The 24,215-nt window shown below is 38.7% G+C and overlaps 1 protein-coding gene across 17 annotated transcripts in view; it reads left to right on the top strand.

Annotated features, from left to right (window-relative positions):
• Positions 1-8,612: 8,612 nt before the first annotated feature.
• The window catches only part of CDC42BPA (CDC42 binding protein kinase alpha), a 330,073-nt gene continuing 314,470 nt past the window's right edge, over positions 8,613-24,215 (top strand). For 16 of the 17 annotated variants that reach the window (XM_017526468.1, XM_017526469.1, XM_017526464.1 and 13 more), the window contains exon 1: positions 9,797-10,084. In XM_017526468.1, the coding sequence (XP_017381957.1) occupies positions 9,907-10,084 (178 nt within the window). In that variant the 5' untranslated portion in view covers positions 9,797-9,906. Of the gene's footprint in view, positions 10,085-24,215 lie in introns of all 17 variants that reach the window. The other variant, XM_017526457.2, reaches the window with a different exon arrangement.

Below are 24,215 nucleotides of genomic sequence, written 5' to 3'. Positions count from 1 at the left end.
ACAGCCCTGATGTTAGTTTACTCTTTTTTTTTTTTTAAATTTATTTTATTTTAGACTCAAAGAGTACACGGGCATGTTTGTTACGTGGGTATATCGCATATTGGCAGGGATTGGGCTTCTAGTATACCCATTACCCAAATAGTGAACATTGTATTCAACAGGCAAGTTTTCAATCCTCACCCCCACAATGTCCCCCTTTTTAGAGTCTCCAGTATCTACTATTTACATCTTTATGTCCGTGTATACTCATGGTTTAGTTCCCAAATACCACAGTGAAAATAGACAGTATTTGATTTTCTATTTGTAAGTCATTTCACTTAGAATAATGGCCTCCAGCTCTATCCATGTTGCTGCAGAGGACATGGTTTCATTTTTTTTTTTTTTTTAAATAATAGTTGTGGCTTATTCTTTTCTCTCTTGGAAAAATCCTCTCTATTGTCTGCTCTGTTCTGAGTGTACCAAGAGGTATACTACAATTCAGCTTTTTATTTCTCTGCTTCATTACCTTCCACCAACCAACCTTGCCCTTCCAACTAGAAGGACATTAACAATATTATGATACCTTTGTGTACACTTTGTAAGTATATCTTAGGGATTTCTACAGTCAAAGTTGGACATCATCCACTTATACCTTGTACTCTGTACCTGGTGTAGATTGGGAGCTTGGTAAATACTTCATTGATGACTGAATGAATGAACTAAAACATCTTAATAGAGGTTTTAAAAAAGGAATTTGGAAATGGTTGCTCTAGTACTTGTTAATGATTATCTAGCAGTTTTGTGGGATGGTTAATTCCATTTCTTTTTTTCCAAGACAGACTCTAGCTCTGTCTCCCAGGCTGGAGTGCAGTGGTGCGATCTCAGGTGATCCACCTACCTTAGCCTCCCGAAGTGCTGGGATTACAGGCGTCAGCCTCTGTGTCTGGCTGATTAATTCCATTTTTAGTGTGAGGTACTAATGAGGACAAGGTGGTAGTTTTATCACGGCCTAGATAATTTATTTTTGGATAGTAAAAGTATTTGCTTCACAGTCATACATGATACCTTGCACTAAGGTAGTCACTAAATCACGTCCTTCCCTCAAGGCAGGATGAACAAAAGAGTATGGATGTAGATAGTTTAAAGAAAACTCGGTTCCATTGCGAAAAAATAATCCACTAACAATTAATTGTTTTTATATAGGATAATGTTATCATTATGAGAAACAAAGTTTCAAAGAACAGGAAGACAATGTTATAGTAATAAATTTTGTTTTACTAACATTGTTCTTTATATTGTTCTCTAGCTTTTTATTCTGACCTATGTCAATGTCATGCTAGTATCTGAAGAAGAGGTTGGAACAAGGTCCCATATTTTAATACTTATGAAGTCTTTTATACTGTTTATTGTCCTCTGCATGAATTTTTCCTTTATCATATTGGGGGTCTTTATCACTCCTTCCTTCCCCCCCCTCCCCTCTCCTCCCCTCCCCTCCTCTCCCCTCCTCTCCCCTCCATTCCCTTCCCTTCTTTTCTTTTCCCTTCCTTTTCTTTTTTCTTTTCTTTTCTCTTTTCTTTTCTTTTTTTCTTTTATCTTTTCTTTTCTTTCTTTGACAGAATCTCACTCTGTTCCCAGGTTGGAGTGCACTGGTGCTATCTTGGCTCACTGCAACCTCTGCCTTCCAGGTTTAAGGGAACCTCCTGCCACAGCCTCCTGAGTAGCTGCAAGGAGATCCTGTGCCGCCACACCCAGCTACTTTTTTTTGCATTTTTAGTAGAGATGGTGTGTCACCATGTTGGCCAGGCTGGTCTCAAACTCCTGACCTCAGGTGATCTGCCTGCCTCACCCTCCCAAAGTGCTGGGATTACAGGCGTGAGCCACTGTGCCACCTTGGGGGCCTTTCTTATTTGAGGAAAGCCCCTGTTAAGATCTCAGAATTTTCACTTCCCTTATTCTCATGGATGCCTGGTGTCTCCAGATACCGTCTTATTTGTGGGTTTATGTCTGGGTGCTTTTTATTATTATTGTTATATTTCTTACTGCAAGGAACATTGCTGACAGTGCCTTATTTCATTTGGCTTGTAAATGCTGATGCTTGCTATCCTCTGGGTCAGAGAGAGGTCACAGTCTGTTCTAAAGCATAATCGCTGGCTCCACCATATGACTGTGAGCTTAATTATTCTCCCATACTGGTGTGAAGCACTGAATCTTATTGCTGAATGAGGTCTGGAGGGTGCACCTGTTCTGGCCCCTTCATCTTCTGGCAGGTGGGTTCCAAACCATTCAAGAGAGGTGGCTGTTGGAACTGAATTGAAATAATCATTTAAAAAATCTTCACACATTACCATTTGACAATCTCTCTTTGTATTTGAATTTAGAGTTACCATCCATTACTATCCTGATAATGAAGAGTTTCATTTTTTTGTCTTCATGAAATAAGTCCTATTTTAATAAAACTGTTCTTTCTTGTTTGCTGTTTTCTAATAAGGAAAACAATGGACAAAAATCTCTGCAAAAGAATGTCTTCTATGCTTCCCAGTTATAGCTAAGTCATTTTAGTTTTCTTTTTTTAGACAATAGGGCATAGTCTAAATATTAATCAGGTTGCTGGTATTAGTTTCTCTAACCTTGTTATGAGGTAGTTGAGGAAAGCATTTCAGCACACAAGCTTTAGAATGAATCCCACCTGTGCTGGAATCCTGATACTACCGTATATCAGCTTTGTAAACTTGGGAAAGTTACCTAATCTCTCTAGACCTCAGTTTTTCTCTGTGGAAATAAAAATAACTTCTACTCTAAAGGATTATAAAGAGAATTTAATGAGTGTAAAGACCATTTGGGCCAAGTGTGGTAGCTCATGCCTGTAATCTTTGTACTTTGGGAGGCTGAGGCAGGAAGAATATATGAACCCAGGAGTCTCAGACCAACCTGGGCACCATGGTGAAACTGTCTCTACCCCCACCCCCAACAAAAACAATTAGCTGGGTGTGGTGGTGTGCACCTGTAGTCCCAGCTACTCAGGAGGCTGAGGTGAGTCGATCAATTGAAACTGGGAGGTGTGCTATGGTTGTATCACTGCACTCCAGACTGGATGAAGAGATAAAGAGTGAGACCCTGCCGAAAAAAAAATTGTTCTAGTTACTACTGTTACATAACAAATTATCTCAGAATGTAGCAGCTTAATGCAATTATTTCATTAGGTTCATGGATGTTACGTATCAGAAATACGGAAAAGGCACAGTGAAGAGAGGTTAACTCTGCTCCGCAATGGCTGGGCCCTCAGATGAGAAGACTTGGAGTCTTGACTAGGGTGATTGACAGCTGCAGGCTTGAATCAGCTGGAGGCATCTGTAATTACTATCCAGCAGCTGATGCTGCCTGGAGCTGCTGAATGGGTAGTTGCATGCAGCTTGGGCTCCCTATTAGCATGGCAGCCTTAGGACAATTGAATTTAGTTGAATGTCTTATATGGCAATCTAGGGTTCTAGGGACAGTATTCCAGTGGACAAGCTGACACTGCATTGTTTTTTATGGCTCAACCTAGGAAAGTAAGCAATCATTTATGCTACATTCTATTTAGGACAAGCAAGTCACCAAGATTGGTCTAGATTCAAGGTATGAGGATATAGACCCAAACTTTCAATAGAAGGAGTGTTGAAGAATTTGTGACAAGTTTTTCAAACAATCATAGATAGTATTTATAGCCTTAAGACTAATTGAGATCACCTAGGTAATGGGTGTAGCTAGAAAAGAGATGAAGTTCAAAGACTGAGCCCTGGGCCACTCTAATATTTGAAGATCAAGAAGATGAGGAGGATCCAGCAAAGGAGACTGCAGAGTGGCGAGTGAGGTGAGAGAAAATCAGGGGAGTGCAGAAATCAAGTGAAGGAAAGTGTTTCAGTGAAGAGAGGTGATCAGCACTGTGAAATACTGTTAAAGGGGCAAATGAGATGTGGACTGAGGATCGCCTATTAACTTTGGTAATGTGGAAGTAACTGACATCTTGGCCAGACCAATTTCCAGAATGTGGTAACTGAATTCTTCAACTTTCACTTTCTTGGCAGCCAGCCCCTACAGGTCCTGGCTGTGTCACCTCCACTTCCACCTCAGGACCGCAGGTTCATGCTGGCTTAATTGGTTTAGTTTTGTCACCGGCATTGCAATAGTCTTTTACCGAATGTTTTCTGCTGATGGAATTTATGAAAGAATGCCACTTATCTTTGCAATGTTCAAAGTTGCTAAGTAGCTCTAATAGCCAACAATATCTGTATTATAATGTTTGACTCTATTTTGGAAAGTTCCATTTATAGTAAAGCTTATGTAGAGCTTTAATGAGAGATTTTAAATGATAAATTTAAAGATAGGACAAGATGGACAAGATCCTTTGACAAGCAAGTATACAACTTTTAGTCTGTATACCTAAGTAAACCTGTCCTAATGAGGAGAGGAGGGTTTGTTTTTTTTTTTTAACTTCTTGAGGGGCAAAATAAATAAATAAATATGAAAAGGCAAAAACTGCTGCTATGTTAAAATAATGCCACTTCAAAATTCACTTAATGGTTGTTCAGAGATAAAACATTTGTTTTATTGATTCTGTTATAGTTTGGACTGAAACTGTGTTGATTATATGTGTGCAAATTCTGCCTGTTTGTTCTTACATTCATTTCTTACCCATTGCCTGTTCGGCTTCGTATCTGTGGGGACCACTCCTGCAGCCTCCCTTTCAGAGGTTCCGTGTTAGCTGCAAATGGCAGGAGATTTGTGGCAAGAGGATTCTCCTTCCCTCTCTCTGCCTACGACAGCCTCCCCAGTAGCCCTTGCATTTCTTCTGTGGCGCCATCTCCCACCAGCCCTGGTTTTAGCTTCCACCAGGCTAGGGGGAAGCAGCTTCCTGCTGCTGCCAAACTGGGTCACTCGACTTGCCCTGTATTTCCTTAGCTCTTCCACCATCCATGGAGCCATGTGTCAGAATTAAGGTTTCTCTGGCTTCAGCCCATCGCAGTGGCTCATGCCTGTAATCCCAGCACTTTGGGAGGCCGAAGCAGGTGGATCATTTGAGGTCAGGAGTTCAAGACCAGCCTGGCCAACATAGTGAAATCCCTTCTCTACCAAAAATACAAGAAAATTAGCTGGGTGTGGTAGCATATGCCTGTAGTCCCAGCTATTTGGGAGACTGAGGCAGGAGAATCACTTTAACCCCGGAAGTGGAGGTTGCAGTGAGTATGTGATCATGCCACCACACTGCCTGGGAGACAGAGCAAGACTCTGTCTCCAAAAAAAAAAAAAAAAAAAAGTTTCTCTGGTTTAAATAAACAGGTGATTTCTGCTTTTCTGGTTGAACCCTGACATATCATGTGCGTAGTTCTTTCTTTTGCCCTGAAATAAATTTCTAATGCCCAAATATGTGAATTAACAACATATCCCACTTCTTCCTTGTTACAGCAGAAAGGAAGGGTTGAGTTTATAGAACCTGCAGATCTTTCAGATCTCACTTGCTTTGTGGTTAAAGCCATGGGCACTGGCATGAGACAGGCCTGGTGACTTGTAGCTCCTGTGTCAATTACTAGCTGTGTGTTCTTTCACGAGTTAAGGTCTCTAAGCCTCAGCTTCTTCCATCATCTATGACATAGAGATAATTTCCCTACTTCATATGGTTATGATGATTGAATAAAACATGAGTTCAAACTACCCAGGACAGTGTTTACAGATTAAGTGTTCCGTAAATGAAGCAATTATTAATCAGAAAGTTTCTTTTTTATATGTAAGCCCTTGCAGTTGATCTCATTCATGTCAGCAGCCTGACATGAAGAGAGGACAGGCATTTGCTGGCATTTTATCCAGGGAGGGTACTAAGCCAAATCATTCGTTTGCAGTCAGGATATAGTCTGGGTTAAAAGGAGATGTGGTAAACATCCTCAGTGTTGCTATACATTAAGCCCTACTGTGGCATTCACCTTGTTTTTGGCTCCATTCTCCAACAATGAACCTATAGTTATTCTGAAGTTAGATATACCACGGTGAGAGTGAGGCTGCTATAAATATTAATTGGTGGATTAATTCTCCTGCTTTTAGCCCTGAATTGGAGGATTAGTTGAAGAGAGCTTGTATTGGGGACTAGGCTTAATGACTTCTGTCCTGCCTTCTTTCCACATTCCTATCTTCCTGTCTTCTCCTGTCCTCTTTCTTTCCTGAAAGGTCAGATTAATTCCCAGCATCTTCATAAAACTTTCTCTGATTATTTCAAACAAATTGGATGTTTGCAGTGATATACATCTAATCTCCAGGCTCCCAAACAGAATTTCACAAAGAAGACTTCCTCCAGGCTATTTTTCCCCAAAGAATACCCTGCTAGGCAGCCTGTGGCACTCTTGTTTTGCAGGAGCACTTCAAGCACTGTACAGCTGCTGGGCTGCACCTTTCTTTGGCTTAAGACTGGTTTCATTAACAAGCATGTTCACACTTCAACCGGAACATTTAAAATAACACCCGCACAATGTGTTTAGTGTCTAGTTAATTATTAAGTCTCTGGGCTTGAATTATTCAAGCAAAATTGATTGAGTTCAACCTCCTTCCTTCTCTTTGTGTGTGTGTTTTTTTTAATAAAAATAAATTATCCTCTCTACTTTCTAAATAATGTGGAAAGGGTTATTTAGCAACTATCAATACACTGGACTGTGGGTGGTACCCAAGTGCTAATAGAATAGGTAGAGAACTGGCAGCTTGACTCTTTTGTTAAAAAAGAAAAATCTCATATTCTTCCATTGTTAATTAGCATTTATTGAGACCTAACATTCTCTTTTAAACTTCTTTCTAGTTATTTGTAAGTTGGAAAAGTAGATATCTTGGAGCCAGTTCTTTAGTTTACCGTACTTGAAAAAGCAGAAATTTCTTCCTTCTTTGCCACTGCATCTTATGGTCAAATGAAACTGTTAACATTGGCTTCACCATTAAAATCCATATTGTTGAAGAATATTTGTTGAGTTAAAAAAAGTCCATAATATATTGCTAACTGCAAGCAAGAGGCTATAAAACTGTATTTTATTATGTATCATTTTTGTTAAAGTGCATAGGAAAAAGACTTGAATAATAAACACCAAAATATTGCTTATTATCTTTTTTAGGATTACACTTTTCTTTTTGTTTTTCTACTACTTTTAGAATTAGCACACACCCCTATAAAGATGTCATGGCTGGAAATGATTGACCTTTTGTTTGAATCTATGTATCACTCACATCAAGACCGCATTAAAAATAATGCTGTTCTTAAGCCAGGCAAGTGTAGACTTTGCAAGTGTAGATTTCATAAAAGATTCACAATATTTTGTGAATCCCAACTTGAATCGACTTCTGTTAGCCTTCATTTTTAGACTTTACATCTAGGCCCTCATTTCTATTCTTCTTTAGCTTCCATATTATCAAGATGTAAGATGCAATTGTGGGCATTAACATAGAAACCTAACTGTCTCACAGGTGTGGGAAAAGAATATAAAATAATTGTATTTTGGAGAAGGACCAAAAAGGAGATGGCAATTTTGAGAGGAAGTAACCGAACTGCAGTGACCCAGTTTGGTGGTATTAATTTAAATGTGGCATCTTCCATGAGAATTTTATAAAGGGAGCTCTCCTAAAACCGAGATTCACAAAAACCCAGTAGGGCCCTACAGGCATCAGGTGCCCTAGCTATTCAATGATTTGCCTTTGCTGCCCTAATTCCTGCATTGTGCCACTGGGTTACAAGTGTGTGTGCGCGTGCACACGCGGTGTAGGTTTGATGATAGTGGTGAACTGCCTTGACTGCCTTCACAGGCTGAATCCCCCGCAGGCGGTAACCATGGCTAGGGAAAAACAGGCAGTCCCTATAACAGCTCCGGAGGAGAAAACACCAGGCTCCCGTAGGGAAACTTTTGGGAATGGAGATGGGGGATTCCATCCTTTGCATGCAGACACAAGACTTCGATGGTAGCACGGATAAGTCTGTCATTGTTTTCGTCCGGGGAAGTGACACACGAAGTGCTGTTATTAGACACATAAGAAATGATTACTCTGGAGTGTGCGCGAAACGAATCTGGGGGGCGGGTGGGGAGCAGGTAAGGGGCGGAAAGAATGGCCGGTCTCCTCCAGCTCTGTCGGAAGCCTAAAGCCCGCTGCTTTGGGCGCCCTTAGCAAACGCGCCAGATAGGTGATGTCTCCGAGGACGAGGCAGGAGCCCCGCTTTGCGATCTGCACGAGAAGCGTCGGGGAACCGCGGCCACTGCGCGGCGGCGGCTCAGTTTCCAGCCTGCTCCCCGTCCTGCTGCAGCTCCCGGCGCGGCCCGGTCATCCCGCCTCCATATGCTCCGCCACCGCCGTCCCAGCCTCCTCCGGCCCTCCCGCAGCTCCGCATTCCACGCTGCGGCAGCCGCAGCCTCGCCGCGGAGGCGGTCCCCACCCTTTCCCTCGGGCTGGCGCAGCCGCTCGCGCCCCGGGCCTGCGCCCCCTCGGGGGCCTCCACTGGGCGCGCCGTCCGGACCCCGCCCGGCGTGGCCGCCGGCTGGGACTGGGGCTCGGGCAGAGCGGGAGCGGGGGCGGGGGCGGGGAGGGGAGGGGAGGGCGTGTGCGCGCGCGTGTGCCGGGGCCGGGGGGCCAGGCCGCCATATTGGATCCAGACTCGTCCGCGAGCCTCCGCCAGCGTGCGGCGGGACTGGAGGAGCCTCGCGGAGCCCAGGGCGCGGGCGCGAGCGCGAGAGGAGAGGGAAGGCGGGGGAGGGTTAGGAGAGAGAGGAAGGGAGTGGTTGGGAGCCGGGCTGCGGCAGCCTCTGGTCTCCTCAGCCGCGGCGGCGACCCCTCCTCCAGCTCCTCGGCCGCCTCCTTCCTCTCCGAGGAAAGATGCCCTTACCCCAGGGGTGTGAAGAAGGGGGAGAAGTAGCTGCTGGAGCCGCCCGCGCCGCCACCGCAGTTGCGGCCGCCCGTGTCCTTTGAATTCAGAAGAGCACCCCCCCTCGCCTGGGGCGTCGCGAGCCTCCGGAGCGGCGGCCGCGGTGCGGGTGTGGGGGAGACCGGGCTCTCTGCCCCGCGCGGCGCGGCCCACAAGCGACCACCGACATGGAGCGGGCTCGGGCGGCCGAGTAGCCGCTGCTCCGGAGCCGCTGCCAGTGCCTCCCGCAGCCCGCCTTCCACCCCCGGCCGCGCAGCCGGTCAGGCCCCTGGGAGAAGCCGGGAGGAAAATGAAGAGTTTTCACCGGAATCTGTTGAAAATAGGACTAACTGCAAAGCCTTAAAAAAGAAGGACCTCGGGGTGAGAAACGAAAAGCCTCCTCCGGGCAAGACTTGGCGTGCTCCAAGCCGAGGGGCTGCTTCAGGGACCTTGCCCCCTCCCTTTCCCGCTGGAGAAATTACCGCTGATGCATTATCCAAGTGGTGGTTGGGAGGATTTGCAGCAACATTTTAGTTTTCCCTCCCCTTTCTATGCATTCTGTTTTTTTCCTCCCTTTTCTGTTTTTCTTCTTCCCGGGAAGTGAATTGCTGATGCAAATAGGACTTTATTCATTAATGATGCAACCGGATTCGTTTCAGGATTACGTTGCACGAGTTGAATTTTGAATGAAGAAGAGTTTTTTTTTTTTTAAGAAGTGTTGACTCTTTAGTTCGTTGTACTTTTAATTATTTTATTTAAATATACGATTTAATTGCATTATTCTTTTAAAATGCGTTAAGTATATATTTTATGGTAATTTACCCTCAAAATATGTGGGTGAAATTGAAGACGCTTCAGTTAAGTGAGGTTACTGGTGTGTTGGATGTTTAATTCAGCACCAGCATTGCATGACAGTTGTTTGAATAACAAGTGGTTTGTTTTTAAAACCACATCTTTTAAAATTTAGGTTCAGATAATAAAAGTACAAATCATCATAATAATTTAAAGGAAAACCAGCAGAAACCGAAGCAAACATGTCTGGAGAAGTGCGTTTGAGGCAGTTGGAGCAGTTTATTTTGGACGGGCCCGCTCAGACCAATGGGCAGTGCTTCAGTGTGGAGACGTTACTGGATATACTAATCTGCCTTTATGATGAATGCAATAATTCACCATTGAGAAGAGAGAAGAACATTCTCGAATACCTAGAATGGGGTAAGTTTGTATTTTTTCAAGAAACTTTTAATCTTTAGCTGTTCATTATGATTTATTGGTATAGAGAGTTATGAGTATATTCGGTAATGAAAGAAAAATTCAGTAAAAGAATAGACACTAGTTATTCAAGATTTTCCGTTAGTTTTTGGTAAATATTTTCCCAGGGGTAAAACTGTGCTGCTCAATTGTTGCCTTGATTTAAGGCCTAGCTAATGTGGAATTTGGCGATGAGTAACTTATGTTTTTAGGTCAACAGCAAGAGATTTTACATAAATTCTGTGATGGGCAAAAGTGGATTACTGGTTACAGTTGCCTAATACACGGCCCTTCATTTGAAAGGTATTTATTGGTGGAAGCATTCAGACTATGTCAACTATTCTCAAAATGGGAGGAGATATTAAAATATCTGTGTTTATCTTAGGTCAACAGGAAGTTGAAGGTGGTGATCAGTGGGTTTTGTTTCACCTCTGTATAGTGCAAGCAAAGGAAACTGCTAAACCTGGACTTTCCAAAAATTATATTTGTAAGATTAAATGACATAAATGTGATAGTAGTTGATGGAGAATGTTTGGTGGCAGCTTCCACTTGAAAGTTAGATTTTACTCTTAATTTAAATCTGATTTTTGGCTTCATTTTTCTAAATATAGACGTGATTTAGAAGACCCACTGTAGTGGAATAGATAATGATGTGAGCAAACGTGCCGTGACCTTCAAGCTTGAAGGCTTGCTTGGCTTAAGTTCTTCAGCGTCACCTGTGGTATACAGGGCGCACTCTAACGTTCAGAAGTTCATTGTTGGAATAAGCATGTATCCTCACGTAGATCTGTATAGTAGTGGTATGTTGGCTTTTGAAGCATTTTGGCCAAATAGTATTTTGTACCTTTGGAATACTAACCATTTTAGATTGTCGGAAAGTTCTTATGCTGAAGTATCTTTGGTCCCAAGTAAAGCTTTATTTTCCTGAAGTAAAATTCAAGTGCTGATTGTGTCATGTATATATATTTTTTTGATTTGAAATTTATTTAAAGTTAGTTTCTCAGGTAAACCACTGATCCAAGAATGCCTGCACATAATAACTTTAATTATTCAATTTGCCAGTATCAGAAGATTTCTAGCAATGTGATGTCACAAGGTTTAAAAAAATATGTAAATGTGAATAGAATGACTTAAAAACAGACTGCCAGACTCATCCTGGGAATGTAAGAAATCTAAACCATCTTTCCAGTAACTTCTCACTTAAGAGTGAGTCAGTTTTGACTTTGGTACTGGTTTTGTGAGTATGTGTCTTTTATATGTTGAATAAAATAGTTTGTAAAGCATATGAGTTTTACATTCCATGTTTCACAAATTGAGACATTCTGTAGTGTTCTTTAATTTTATTTTTAAGACGTAAAGGGTTTTGGTACTTTTAGAGTTGGAATTTGAGCTCTTAAGTTATGGTTCCATAGTGACACTCTAGTCTGTGATCTTTGTCATTTAATATTCTTTCCTATCTGCGAAGCTATGGGAGAACTCTGTATGTACCACTAGTAAATATAATTTTAAATGATTTATGATAAAGGGAAAACCATAGCCTCCATTGCCTTCTGATTATTAGAGTTTACGTAAGTAGTTTTATGCTATGACATATTTTGCTGTATTAGAATAATTTATATATATTTTCCATTAAATATGTATTATTGGATGTTGTTTCTTATATATGTATAAAAACACCTCATTTATGTATATTTTTATATAAGTCAAGCCAAATATCAAATAAGTATTTGGCTGAATAAATAATATTTTTATTAATATATTTTACATAATTTCAAATGAGGTTCTTTTCACAATTTAAAATATGTTTTAGTAATACTTTAGTTCACATTTTGTCTTTTTGGAAATCCAATATATGACCTATCAAAAATGTACAGTCTCTTAAGTAAAATGTTATTTTTCAGTAATAGAGAACAAGATAATATTATTTTTAAGGAATTATTTTGTACATTCTGGGGCTAGGCAGTGTCTGTTAAGTCTCAGGCATTTTTAAGTCAGAGTATGAGTTCTTGAAAATGTGGGTTGTCAACCACAGAAGTTTGGATACAGAGTAAGAAAAGAAAGTTAAGAATGGAAAAGACTGTCAAGAGTTGTGTGGTGAGTAGCAGTATTCACTATTTTTAAGTTATTTGAGAATTTAGATTAAGAATGCCAGTCTCTTTATTTAAGTATTGAAATAGATCAGATGTTCTTCATATGAATTGATTACTACATTTTGGGGAATGTCCTGTTTTATTTGTACCACCTGACAATGTGTGAAAATCAATTAAAACTAAGATCTGCTTCCAGATTGTGAATTGACCTCAGTTCAGTGTTTTAAACATTATTATTTGGGACTCTGATGGAAATTTACTGGGATTGTTGTTGGGGTTAAATTTGGTAATTGAGATTTACCTTATAGTGTAATTTTAAGTTTGATTTTTAATAATTAAAAAAATATTGGGTGTTTTGTTTAAATCTTTAAAAGACTTTGCAACAGGAACACAGTATAAATAATACAATTTGTTATATATTTGTGTTTCTTATTTATATTAGTGAAGTGTCAGCTAAATGCTACTTATTTTTATGCTGATGATAGATTACTCTTAGAATGGAGTCAGCCAAGATTTTACTTCATTTCCATCAATTTCATTTTATTTCAAGTTTTGGTCCATTTCATTTTTATACTGGTACAGTTAATGTTTTGTTCATAGCAGTATGACAATATGAAAACTGACAATTCAAATTCAGATATGTTGTTTTTCTTCGACAGCATTTCTTTTGGCGCTGATGGCTTGAGGGAGGAAATAAGTGGAATGGGAAAGAGAAAGAGAGGATTAAACCAATGAGCACTAGAGCAAGGAGATAAAAGTGCCTTAAGACTATAGATCACGTTTAAATTTAAAAAGATGTATTATTTTTCATTTATAGTAAGTAAGATTTGAAAGACTGTTTTTTGTCTCCTTAGTTGTTTTAAGTTGTTGAAACGATTATGGTTTGTATGTTTGTTTATATAGTAATAGTCTGGATGTCAGTATAACTATAGAAAAAATTACAGTAGAGTTGTAGAAGTAAAAATAACTTTCAGATTGTAAACTACTTTGCTTCTAATGACTGAATTAGTACATCGTTCATTAAATCGACCACACCCTAATTTGAAATGGGAAATTGGAATTTTAGGGAATTATTTACCAATTTACTTAATAAATGTAAGATAGTATTACTTAATATGAAAGAAATATGCAAGGCTGTATGTGGATAACTGTATTTTGATGCTTTTTGAATTTCAGACTTTGTGACATACAGAAATTGTCACTAAATAACAGTAATTTTATAGCTTATTCAGATTTTATATATACATAGAGAATAGTCTGTTTAATAAATTTGTACCTGGAGCATATCAGCAGGTACTATGCTTTAAGCATTTCTTTTTATTAGAATAGTTTTAAAGCTGTTCACCTTTTTTTTTGTTGTTTTTACCCAAGGATTAATTAAGTGAGGTGTTGATGGATCTGAATCTTTTCTAGGATACTTTTGTTCTTCATGTCTGCTACTCCTCATTGTTAGCTTTTCCTGAGTAGAATTTATTAATCAGCCTGAAGTATTAAAATGTTCATTTAATACAGATGATTACATTTATTTAAGTCCTCAACTAGGATAATCAGCAGTATTGGTGGGGCACTTACTTCCTTTATACTAGCTACCTAATATTCTATTCTAGGAATGATAATGAGTAAGTACAATTATTTTATCCAGTACAATGCTGGCACATGGTAGAAGCATGTTCAATAAGTAATTGCTATTATTATAACATTCCTATTTGTCTCTCTCTTTTGAAGAGAAATTACACTTAGAAGTAGTTGCCGAATGCTAATGGTTACTGGCATTCATGGTGGAATAGCATAAGAGTGTTGCTGTTGATAAAATTGCATCTAGGAAAAAAGACCTATGAAGTAGAGTGAACTTAGATATAATGAACGAGTGCTGTCAGCCCCTAAAGTCTTTGAAATACTTGATATTCATTAGTAATTTTTTTGTTTTTAGGAACATCACCCTTTTTATTTATTGATTTGTTTTAGAGACAGGTTTGTATTAGTCTGTTCTTGCATTGCTATAAAGAACAACGTGAGACTAAGTAATTTATAGAGAAAAGAGGTTTAATTGGCTCACAGTTCTGCAGGCTATACAGGAATCATGCCTGGGAGGCCTCAGGAAACTTACAATGGTAGTTGAAGGTGGAGGAGAAGCAGACCCCATCCTGTGTGGCTGGAGAGGGAGGAAGAGAGGGAAGGGGGAGGTGCTACATGCTTTTAAACAAGCACATCTTTTGAGAACTCATTCACTATCATGAGAACTTAGAGGAGAAGCCTGCCCCTGTGATTCAGTCACCCCCCGCCAGGTCCCTCTTCCAACACTGGTATTACAATTCGCCATGAGATTTGGGTGAGGGCGTAAGTCCAAGCCATGTCAAGGGTCTTACTATGTTGCCCAGGCTGGTCTTGAACTCCTGGGTTCAAGAGATCCTCCCACCTCAGTCTCCTAAGGAGCTGGGATTACAGGAATGCACCATCATACCCAGCTTTTTTAAAAAAAGAATATATTGCTTTATAAGTGAGAACAGGATGTCAGGATTAACACTTTAGGAATTTTAGAAATATGTTTATTTTATATGGAAATGTAAGGCATGCCTCAGCATAGCAGTATATAAAAATAAATAGTGCAGTATGTTGGAAATTTTATGAAATGTCCCATAATTCTTAGGACTTGAATACTATTACACAGTAAGCTCAGGCTATTTTAGGATAAAATAGCTCAGATTAATATTTTATTTTACTACTCATATGGCAGTCAAAAATTTGTTCCATGACTTTTTATTTGGTACATTTATTGACAGTATGTTATGTATATAGCTCATTGTCTTTCTCCTGCTTGTTGTGATAGGTTTTAAAATCAATTACTAAGTCTAACCAGCATTTAAAAAATTAAAGACCAGAATAGAAAATATAAAGTACATCAAATGTAGAAGGAATAAGTATTGTTGTACAAAACATTGAGTTTTTCTGTATTTCTTATATTTCTTACAACAGGTTGAAATAAAAAGAATTTGAAATGCTTTAGTGTAGGTGGGAGACCCAAGAAGTTTCCAAAGAGTACAAATACGAAGGATAAAAATCAGAAACACTTTGGCCTTTTCAGCAGCAACACTGTGAAGCTAGAAGACAGTGTTAATATTTTGAAGGAAAACGATTTCTAAACTGAAATTCTATACCCAGCCAAATTCTTAAGCAAGTCTGAGAGTGGGATAGGGACATTTTTAGGCATGCAGGTGTTAAAAATTCTGTAACCTGTGGGCTACAAATGCTTTACTCAGGATTAAGGAGTTTCCCAGGATATGGGACTTGTACTAAAACCAGGGAAAGTCTTAGGCAAACTGGAATGAGTTGATTCATAAAGGAGCTAATGAAGAAGTAACAGGATATAGGAAGCAGGAAATACAATGCAAGAGACAGCAGAAAGGATTTTCTAGGACTGTAGTCCTAGAAAATACAAAGTGACAACTTTGCACCAAGCATATAGTGAACCATAACAGGTTGCAGTTCAGGAGAGAGAGGATAGATAACAGGATAGGTTCCAGGACTGACTGCAGTATCTGATATGAATGAACATCTTGAGAAGAGATTTGGAAATGTGGGGAGAGTTTAAGGTTGCTTAGGAAATGAAGCAAATGAGAAAACAATTACTAAGAAAAATAGAAATTTGTTTGGGAAAGGAAAAGTAATAATTTAAGTGGTTATAGTAATGGAAACAGTTAATATTTATCTAACTAAAATTATGCTATAGCTATATTGGGAGTATGGTATGGAAAGGGACTTTTTTTTTTTGGTGGAAGTGATAATAGGTACGAGGCCCAATGTTTTTCCTAAATCATAAGTGCTGATTGATTATATATTTATGAATAATAAAAATGAAAATTTAAAAAATAGCTGTAGTTTTTACAGAATTAAAAAGTCTAAATCTGGCTGGGCACAGTGGCTCACGCCTGTAATCCTAGCACTTTGGGAGACCAAGGTAGGCAGATGGTGAGGTCGAGAGATCGAGACCATCCTGTCCAACATGGTGAAACACCATCTCTACTAAAAATACAAAAGTTAGCTGGGTGTGGTGGCACATGTCTGTAGTCCCAGCTACTTGAGTGGCTGAGGCAGGAGAATCGCTTGAACCCAGGAGGTAGAGGTTGCAGTGAGCAGAGATCATACCACTGCACTCCAGCCTGGCACAGAGCAAGACTCTGTCTCAAAAAAGAAAAAAAAAGTCTAAATCCTTTAATCCTACTTCATTGATCTTATTTTCAAACTTGTGTTTTTCTTTTTGAGGTATTTCTAAGTCCTGTAATCGAGGAGCTCAAAACTGGATACAGCAAATGGGAAATTTGTGTTAGAATTTATGAGTATATTTTTGAGTAGATCAGTCTTTTTCTTTAGTTATTTCTCTGTTCTTATAGATGGCAATTTATAAATAGTCTTTATCTGTCTTAGGAGGCTAGTTGATTCCTGAAAAACCTATATAGGTTAAATTCATTAATGATACACAGATACTTCTAAAGTTACACAAGACATACCCATATTACTCAATGTTTATGGAATTGAACACACAGCAAAAGAACGCTAACAAAGCAGTGAAGACGAAATTAATTGCACAAATGATGTAAATGATGCAAATGATGGATATGATTATTATTTATTTAAACTAAGGAGCTGCCAGGTGCTATGCGGAGGCATCAGAATACATGTCAACTATAGAACTGCAAAGGTAGCTTTGGTTTAGCAGGTGTTACCTGCTCTTCTGAAGTCCAGGTTGATCCTTGTAAATGCAAAGGAATGCTACATGTATATGTATATTTGTGTGTATATGTTACATATATCTTTTAAAAATTCCAATAGCTTTTAGGGTACAAGAGGTTTTTGGTTACATGGATGAAATGTATAGTAGTGAAGTCCAAGATTAGTACACTTATCACCTGAGTGGTTCACATTTTACCTTGTATTATTTTTTTACCCCTCACCCTCCTTTCCTCCCTCTCCCTTCTGATTCTCCAAGAGCATTGCACTACTCTGCCTGCCTTCGTGTACCCATAACTTAGTTCCCACTTATAAGCGAAAATATGTGGTATTTGGTTTTCCATTCCTGAGTTACTTCACTTAGAATAATAGCTCCATCCAAGATGCTGCAAAAGACATTATTTTGTTGGTTTTTTTTTATGGCTGAGTAGTATTCCATGGTGTGTGTGTGTGTGTGTGTGTGTGTGTGTGTGTGTGTGTATATATATATATATATATATATATATTATACCACATGATCCATACATTGGTTGATGAGCACTTAGGTTGGTTCTGTATCTTTACAATTGTGAATTGTGTTGCAATAAACATATGCGTACCGGTGTATTTTTGATATAATGACTTACTTTCCTTTGGGTAGATACCCAGTAGTGGGATTGTGGGATCAAATGGTAGATATTTTTAGTTCTTTAAAAAATCACCATACAGTTATTTCATAGAGGTTGTATTTACATTCCCACTAGCAGTGTATATAAGTGTGCCCTTTTCACCAGATCCTCACCAACATCTGTTGTTTTTGACTTTTCAATAATGAGAAATGCCTTATATTCAATTTAATTCCTCTTTTAATGAATTTCAGCTTTTCCTAGAGAAAATCCCTTTAAAATCTAAATAATTGACCAGCTCTTCCCTACATGTCTGTTTTAGGGTAGGGTTAAGAGAAGTTTGTTTCAGGGGCTTGCTGAGCCGTAGGACTCTTTATGAGAAAACTGGCCAGCTTTCTAACTACTCCCCAGTCAGGATTTCAGAGGATGAGGGTGCCATCTTTATTTATTTTAACATTATAACTTTTTTTGCATATTGAAAAACATACCCTAAAAGAAATTATTAAATTATGTAATACTTTGCTTCCTTGTATTAGAAATTATTTAGTTTGTTGACTACTTCTGTTGCTCAAGGTCATTTTTATTTTCCAGACTGTTGGTCATTTATTTTGTGGGTGATTACATACTTAAAAATTTATCTTGCATTATATTGAAAGGGAAAAATATTCAAAATAGTAGCAAAGCCATAAAAAATTTACATGCTAAATCTGTAATCATCATGTTTCTAAATTCAGTGCCTTTACTGAGAATCAATAGAATTTAAAGCAGGTACTAATCAGTGTGTTTAGATAGCATTATATATTCATAGCTTAAAATAGGATTAGGATGAAATATTTATGATAGTTTAGTATGTTTTGTTTTCAATTAGATATATTGCTAAAAAATATGTAAACCATCCCATTAAAAAAAAAAAAAGTAAAAGGAGATGATGTAATGTAAATAGTATTTGGAAATGACAAAGGAATTTTTCCCCCAGCTGCAGTAGTATTTCCTTTGCAACAGTGTTTGTAATTTATGTTTCAGTTTTCAGATATACAAAGATGATTTTTGTGAGAGTATGTTAGTTTTTTAACAGACAACTGAAATTAGGTTTTAAAAACCCTAATTGTTTAGTGATTATTAACCCTAAGAATTTTCTCGTATAGCTGCTTAAATATTAGTTAAAAAGTCAAGATTCACTTTCTTTCCAAAATCTCTGCACATGGCTCAAGCTGTATTTGAGTCTGAATTTCTTTTGAAAATCCAGAATGCTTTATAAAAAAAAATGCCAAGAAAATGTTTAGTTTAAATTTACTCTTCTTTCATAGAAGGACTTACACTTTATTTAACTGTTTCACTTGATTTCTATTTATTGTACTCTACAGCTGTCCATTTCTGAAAGTAACCAGCCTCCAGAATATGAAGAGCTATATATGATTCTTTTCTAGCATATTGAGATGAAGTTATAGATGACCAATGTGTTTTGTTCAGTTTATTTTTGACTAATTTTCCTTTTTTATGGATATTGGATTATCTTTCTAATTCAGGGAAAGGCTGTATTTGAGATATTTCATGTGCTTTCTTCTCTGTAAAATTCTCAATTTTTGTCACTGAAACCTGTAAGCCACTGAGCTGCTACTGTCTCTATCTGCTTATCTTCCCCGTTTATGCCTGATAGTCCTTGGCTTTCATTCACCAGAAAGCAGCAAGGTTTTTGTTGTGTAACTTCAAATTTTTTTTTTCTTAAAAGAAGCATGTTTTTGCTGGAGAAGTATGACTCCATATTACCAGTTTATTATAAAGGACAAAACTCTGAGACAGCCAAATGGAAGTGATGCATAGGGTAAGGAGGGTAAGGGAGTATGGGGGAAGGTTTCCGTGCCCTCCTTAATTAATTTTCTTCTGAGTTTTTAGGTTATAGCATCAACATACTAATGACACTAGCTAGTTTATGTGTTTAGCCAAATTATGAAAAGTAAAGAGGACTATTTTCCTGATGGTATTATTACAAAAAGAATACCTCAAAGTGAGTAAGGGCAATTATAATGGTGGCCAAATATCTAGTATTGTTTTGTCATAATTTCAGTTATTATTTTCTGTGTGTTTGTGTGTGTATATTTCTTGGATGTGCTTTAAATGTTCCTTGTCTTTAGTACCTTGGCAATATTTATGAATTTGAAATTGTGGCACAACTCTGCTGACAGAGATACTCCGGAAAATGCCAGATGCATGAAATTCTTACCTACTACACTAAGAGAGAGATTTTTTTTGAGACAGATGAAAAACATTGTATATAGTCACACTGCTTTCTCAGTCTGCTTTTGTTTGTGTGTGTGTGTATGTGTGTGTGTGTAAACAAAATTCGCCATTTTAGCCACTTTATATTATTCATTTGCAACAATTACATTTCACAATGTTATATAACATTACCACTATCTATTTCTTTTTGTTGTTGTTTTTTGAATTGGAGTCTTGTTCTGTCCCCCAGGCTAGAGTGCAGTGGCATGATCTCCGCTCACTGCAACCTCCACCTATCAGGTTCAAGCGATTCTCCTGCCTCAGCCTCCCGAGTAGCTGGGACTACACGCATGTGCCACTATACCCGGCTAATTTTTGTATTTTTAGTAGATACAGGGTTGCACCATGTTGGCCAGGATGGTCTGCATCTCTTGATCTCATGATCCACCCACCTTGGCCTCGCAAAGTCCTGGGGTTACAGGTATGGGCCACTGTGCCCGGCCCCCACTATCTATTTCTAAAACCTTTTCATCACCTCAAGTAGAAGCCCTGTAACCATTAACCAGCAACTCTGTATTCTCTCCTTCCCCCAGTTTCTGGTAAACCTCTGATCTACTTCTATCTCTCTGAACTTCCACATGTTGTAGATATTTTGTATAAGTGGAATCATTTAATATTTATTCTTTTGTGTCTGGCTTATTTCATTTAGTATACTGTTTATATTTCATTCATGTTGTAGTATCTGTCAGAACTTCATTCCTTTTTATGGCTGAATAATATTCCATTGTGTGGATATACCACATTCTGTTTATCTGTTCATTTGTTGATGGATACTTGGGTTTTTCCATCTTTTGGTTATTAGAATAATGCTACAGTGCACATTGACGTATAAGTATCTGTTTGAGTCCCTATTTTTAACTTTCACATATATGCTTAGGATTGAAATTTCTGGGTCATATAATAATTCTTTGTTTAACTTTTTGAGGAACTACCAAACTGATTTCCAGAGCAGTGGCACCATCATACATTCCCACCAGTGATGTATGAAGGTTCAATTTTGCCACATCCTTGCCAACATTTGGTACTTTCTGTTTTCTAGTAGGTATGAAGTGGCAGGTAGTTCATTGTGGCTTTGATCTGCACCTCCTTAATACTTATCGAGCAGCTTTTCATGTACTTACTGTCCATTTGTATATCTTCTTCAGAGAAATGTCTGTTTAATTCTTTGCCCACTTTAGAAGACAGACTATTTTAAAAAAATGTTTTAGATTCACAGTAAAATTGAGTGGAATGTATAGAAAATTCTAATAGATTTCCAGTCTCCCCATATGTATGGTCTCACCCATTCTTTGTCTGTTTAAAAATTGGGTTGTTCATCTTTTGTTGTTGTTACTGTTCTTCGTACATTTTGGATATTAATCCCTTGTCATGTATGTGATTATATAATTTACAAGTATTTTCTCCTATTCTGTAGGTTGTTTTTTCACTTTCTTGATAATATGCTTTAACATACAAGGTTTTCATTTTGATGAAGTCCAGTTTGTCCCTTTTTTTTCCTTCTTGCTTGTGCTTTTGGTGTAATATTTAAGAATCCATTGCCAAATCCAATGTTGTAATTTTTATTTATTTATTTTTTAGACAGAGTCTTGCTCTGTTGCCCAGGCTGGAGTGCAGTGCTGCAATCTTGGCTCGCTGCATCCTGTGCCTCCTGGGTTCAAGCGATTTTCCTGCCTCAGCCTCTTGAGTAGCTGGGATTACAAGCATGCACCATCACGCCCAGCTAATTTTTATGTTTTTAGTAGATATGGGGTTTCACCATGATGGCCAGGCTGTTCTCAAACTCCTGACCTCAAGTGATCTGCCCACCTTAGTCTCCCAAAGTACAGAGATTACAGGTGTGAGCCACCACCCTCGGCCTGTTTTTTCCCCAAAATTTTGTGTTTCAGTTCTATTTGTTATGAATCCATTTTGAGTTAATTTTTATATTTTATTTGAAGTAAGTATCCAACTTTGTTCTTTTCCATGTGGAAATTCCAATTGTTTCAGCATCATTTCCCATACAGAAAAGAGATTTTTCCTTCCTGTATTGAATGGACTCAGCATCCTTTTGGAAAATCAACTGGCCATAGATGTTTGGATTTTTTTCTGGACTCTCAGTTCTATTCCATTGATCTATGTGTTTGTCCTTATGCCAGTCCCATATAGCCTGGATAGTTTTGTAGTAAGTTTTGAAATGGAAAAGGGTAAGTCCTTTAAACTGTTCTTCTTTTTCAAGATTATTTTGGCTGTTTGGGGCTCCTTGCAGTTCCATATTAGTATGAGGATTGGCTTTTCCATTTCTGTAAAAAAGACTGTTGGAATTTTGATAGGGCTCTTCTTTATTAACAAAACTCAATTGACTCTATTTTCTAGCTTTATTTCCAGTTAGGTGTAGTCACATTAGTAGTTCTGGCTGATTGATGTAAGAAGTGATGTATGATGCTTACCAGAAGCTTCATTAAAAGGGAGGCTTCCTGGCCGGGCGCGGTGGCTCAAGCCTGTAATCCCAGCACTTTGGGAGGCCGAGGCGGGTGGATCACGAGGTCAAGAGATCCAGACCATCCTGGTCAACATGGTGAAACCCCGTCTCTACTAAAAATACAAAAAATTAGCTGGGCATGGTGGTGCGTGCCTGTAATCCCAGCTACTCAGGAGGCTGAGGCAGGAGAATTGCCTGAACCCAGGAGGTGGAGGTTGCGGTGAGCCGAGATTGCGCCATTGCACTCCAGCCTGGGTAACAAGAGTGAAACTCCGTCTCAAAAAAAAAAAAAAAAAAAAAAAAAGGGAGGCTTCCCCACTTTATTCCCTTCTGCTGCACAGGACACATGTGATGTTTTCAGAACTTGGACTGTGATGATGAGGGCATGAGGGCCATGCTACAAGGATGGCCCAGCAGTGAGCTGGAAGCATCCTGGATTCCTCACACTTTGTTAAACTACCTTACCAGCACTGGACCTTCAAATATCTTTTACTTGAAATAAAAATACATTTTTATTTTGTTTAAGTTAGGGTTGAGTTCTCTGTTACAGCTAAACTTAACTGATACACTTTTCCTACTACATTTAACTTGGTTATCTCTTCTATGTGTGTACTGTGTGAGGGAGGGAGGAAGATAATATATTACCAGAATTGCTGGAACTATACTTAAGAAATTTATTGGGCCAGGCGCAGTGGCTCACGCCTGTAATCCAGCACTTTGGAGGCCAAGGCGGGCGGATCACCTGAGGTTGGGAGTTCAAGACCAGCCTGACCAACATGGTGAAACCCCTTCTTAAAAAACAAAAAAACAAAAAAACAAATTTATTTCATGCCAAGCATGGTGGCATGGTTGTTCATGTCTGTATTTCCAGCACTTTGGGAGGCTGGCGTGGTCGGATCACTTGAGACTAGGAGTTTGAGACCAGGCTGAGCAACATGGTGAAACCCCATCTCTATAAAAATGACAAAATTAGCCTGATGTGGTGGCATATGTCTGTAGTCCCAACTGCTCTTCAGGCTGAGGTGGGAGGATTGCTAGTGCCTGGGCAGTGGAGGTTGTAAGGAGCCAAGATCACGCCACTGTACCCTAGCCTGGGTGAGACCCCGTATCCAAAAAAAAAAAAAATTGTATTTCATGTATATGTATTGTGAGTTTGACTTTAAAATTATTTGTCCTTAGTGTGTAATACTAAAATGTTCTTTAACTTATATGTAGCCTCTACATTTTTTTTTTAAAGCAGAAACATTTTTTACTACTGTAACAGCAGATTTGTTATTTTTGTGCTAACCCGTTGAATTTTTTGTATATACATATTTAGTTTTCTACCTAGGAACATTTCTGGTATTTTTATACCTTGCTTTTTTTTTTCTCTTAATACGATAAAGTGATCTAACCTCTTTTTGCTTCAGTTTTTTCCTTTCTAAACATGGGAATAGTTATACATGCCTCATGGGGTTGTTGTGAGGATTAAATAAAATATTGGAGTAAAGGGCTAGATCAGTGCCCAACATGTAGTGAATGCCTGGCCCTCAATGAATGTTAGTTACCAGTACCATTATTAATATCCTGTGATCTTAAGCTCTTTTTCTAATTATTGTAAAATCTTGATAATTACCCTCTTCAAAGTCTGCTTATTTCACTAAATGGTTATACAGTTATTTATTAGATATTAACTTTTTTAAACATTTAATTTACTTCAGTTTATTTGCTGTTACAAATAATGCTATTATAAGCTGATTTATGACTAAATGTCATTTTATTACAAGCTAGAAACACTTTTTTTTTTTTGAGACGGAGTTTTCGCTCTTGTTACCCAGGCTGGAGTGCAATGGCGTGATCTCGGCTCACCGCAACCTCCGCCTCCTGGGTTCAGGCAATTCCCCTGCCTCAGCCTCCTGAGTAGCTGGGATTACAGGCACGCACCACCATGCCCAGCTACT

Source organism: Cebus imitator, unplaced genomic scaffold, assembly GCF_001604975.1.
Source record: "Cebus imitator isolate Cc_AM_T3 unplaced genomic scaffold, Cebus_imitator-1.0 Scaffold42, whole genome shotgun sequence".
In the NCBI taxonomy this organism is placed as follows: Eukaryota; Metazoa; Chordata; class Mammalia; order Primates; family Cebidae; genus Cebus; species Cebus imitator.
Note: the sequence above shows the minus strand (reverse complement) of the source record. Positions and strands in the feature narration are given on the sequence as shown.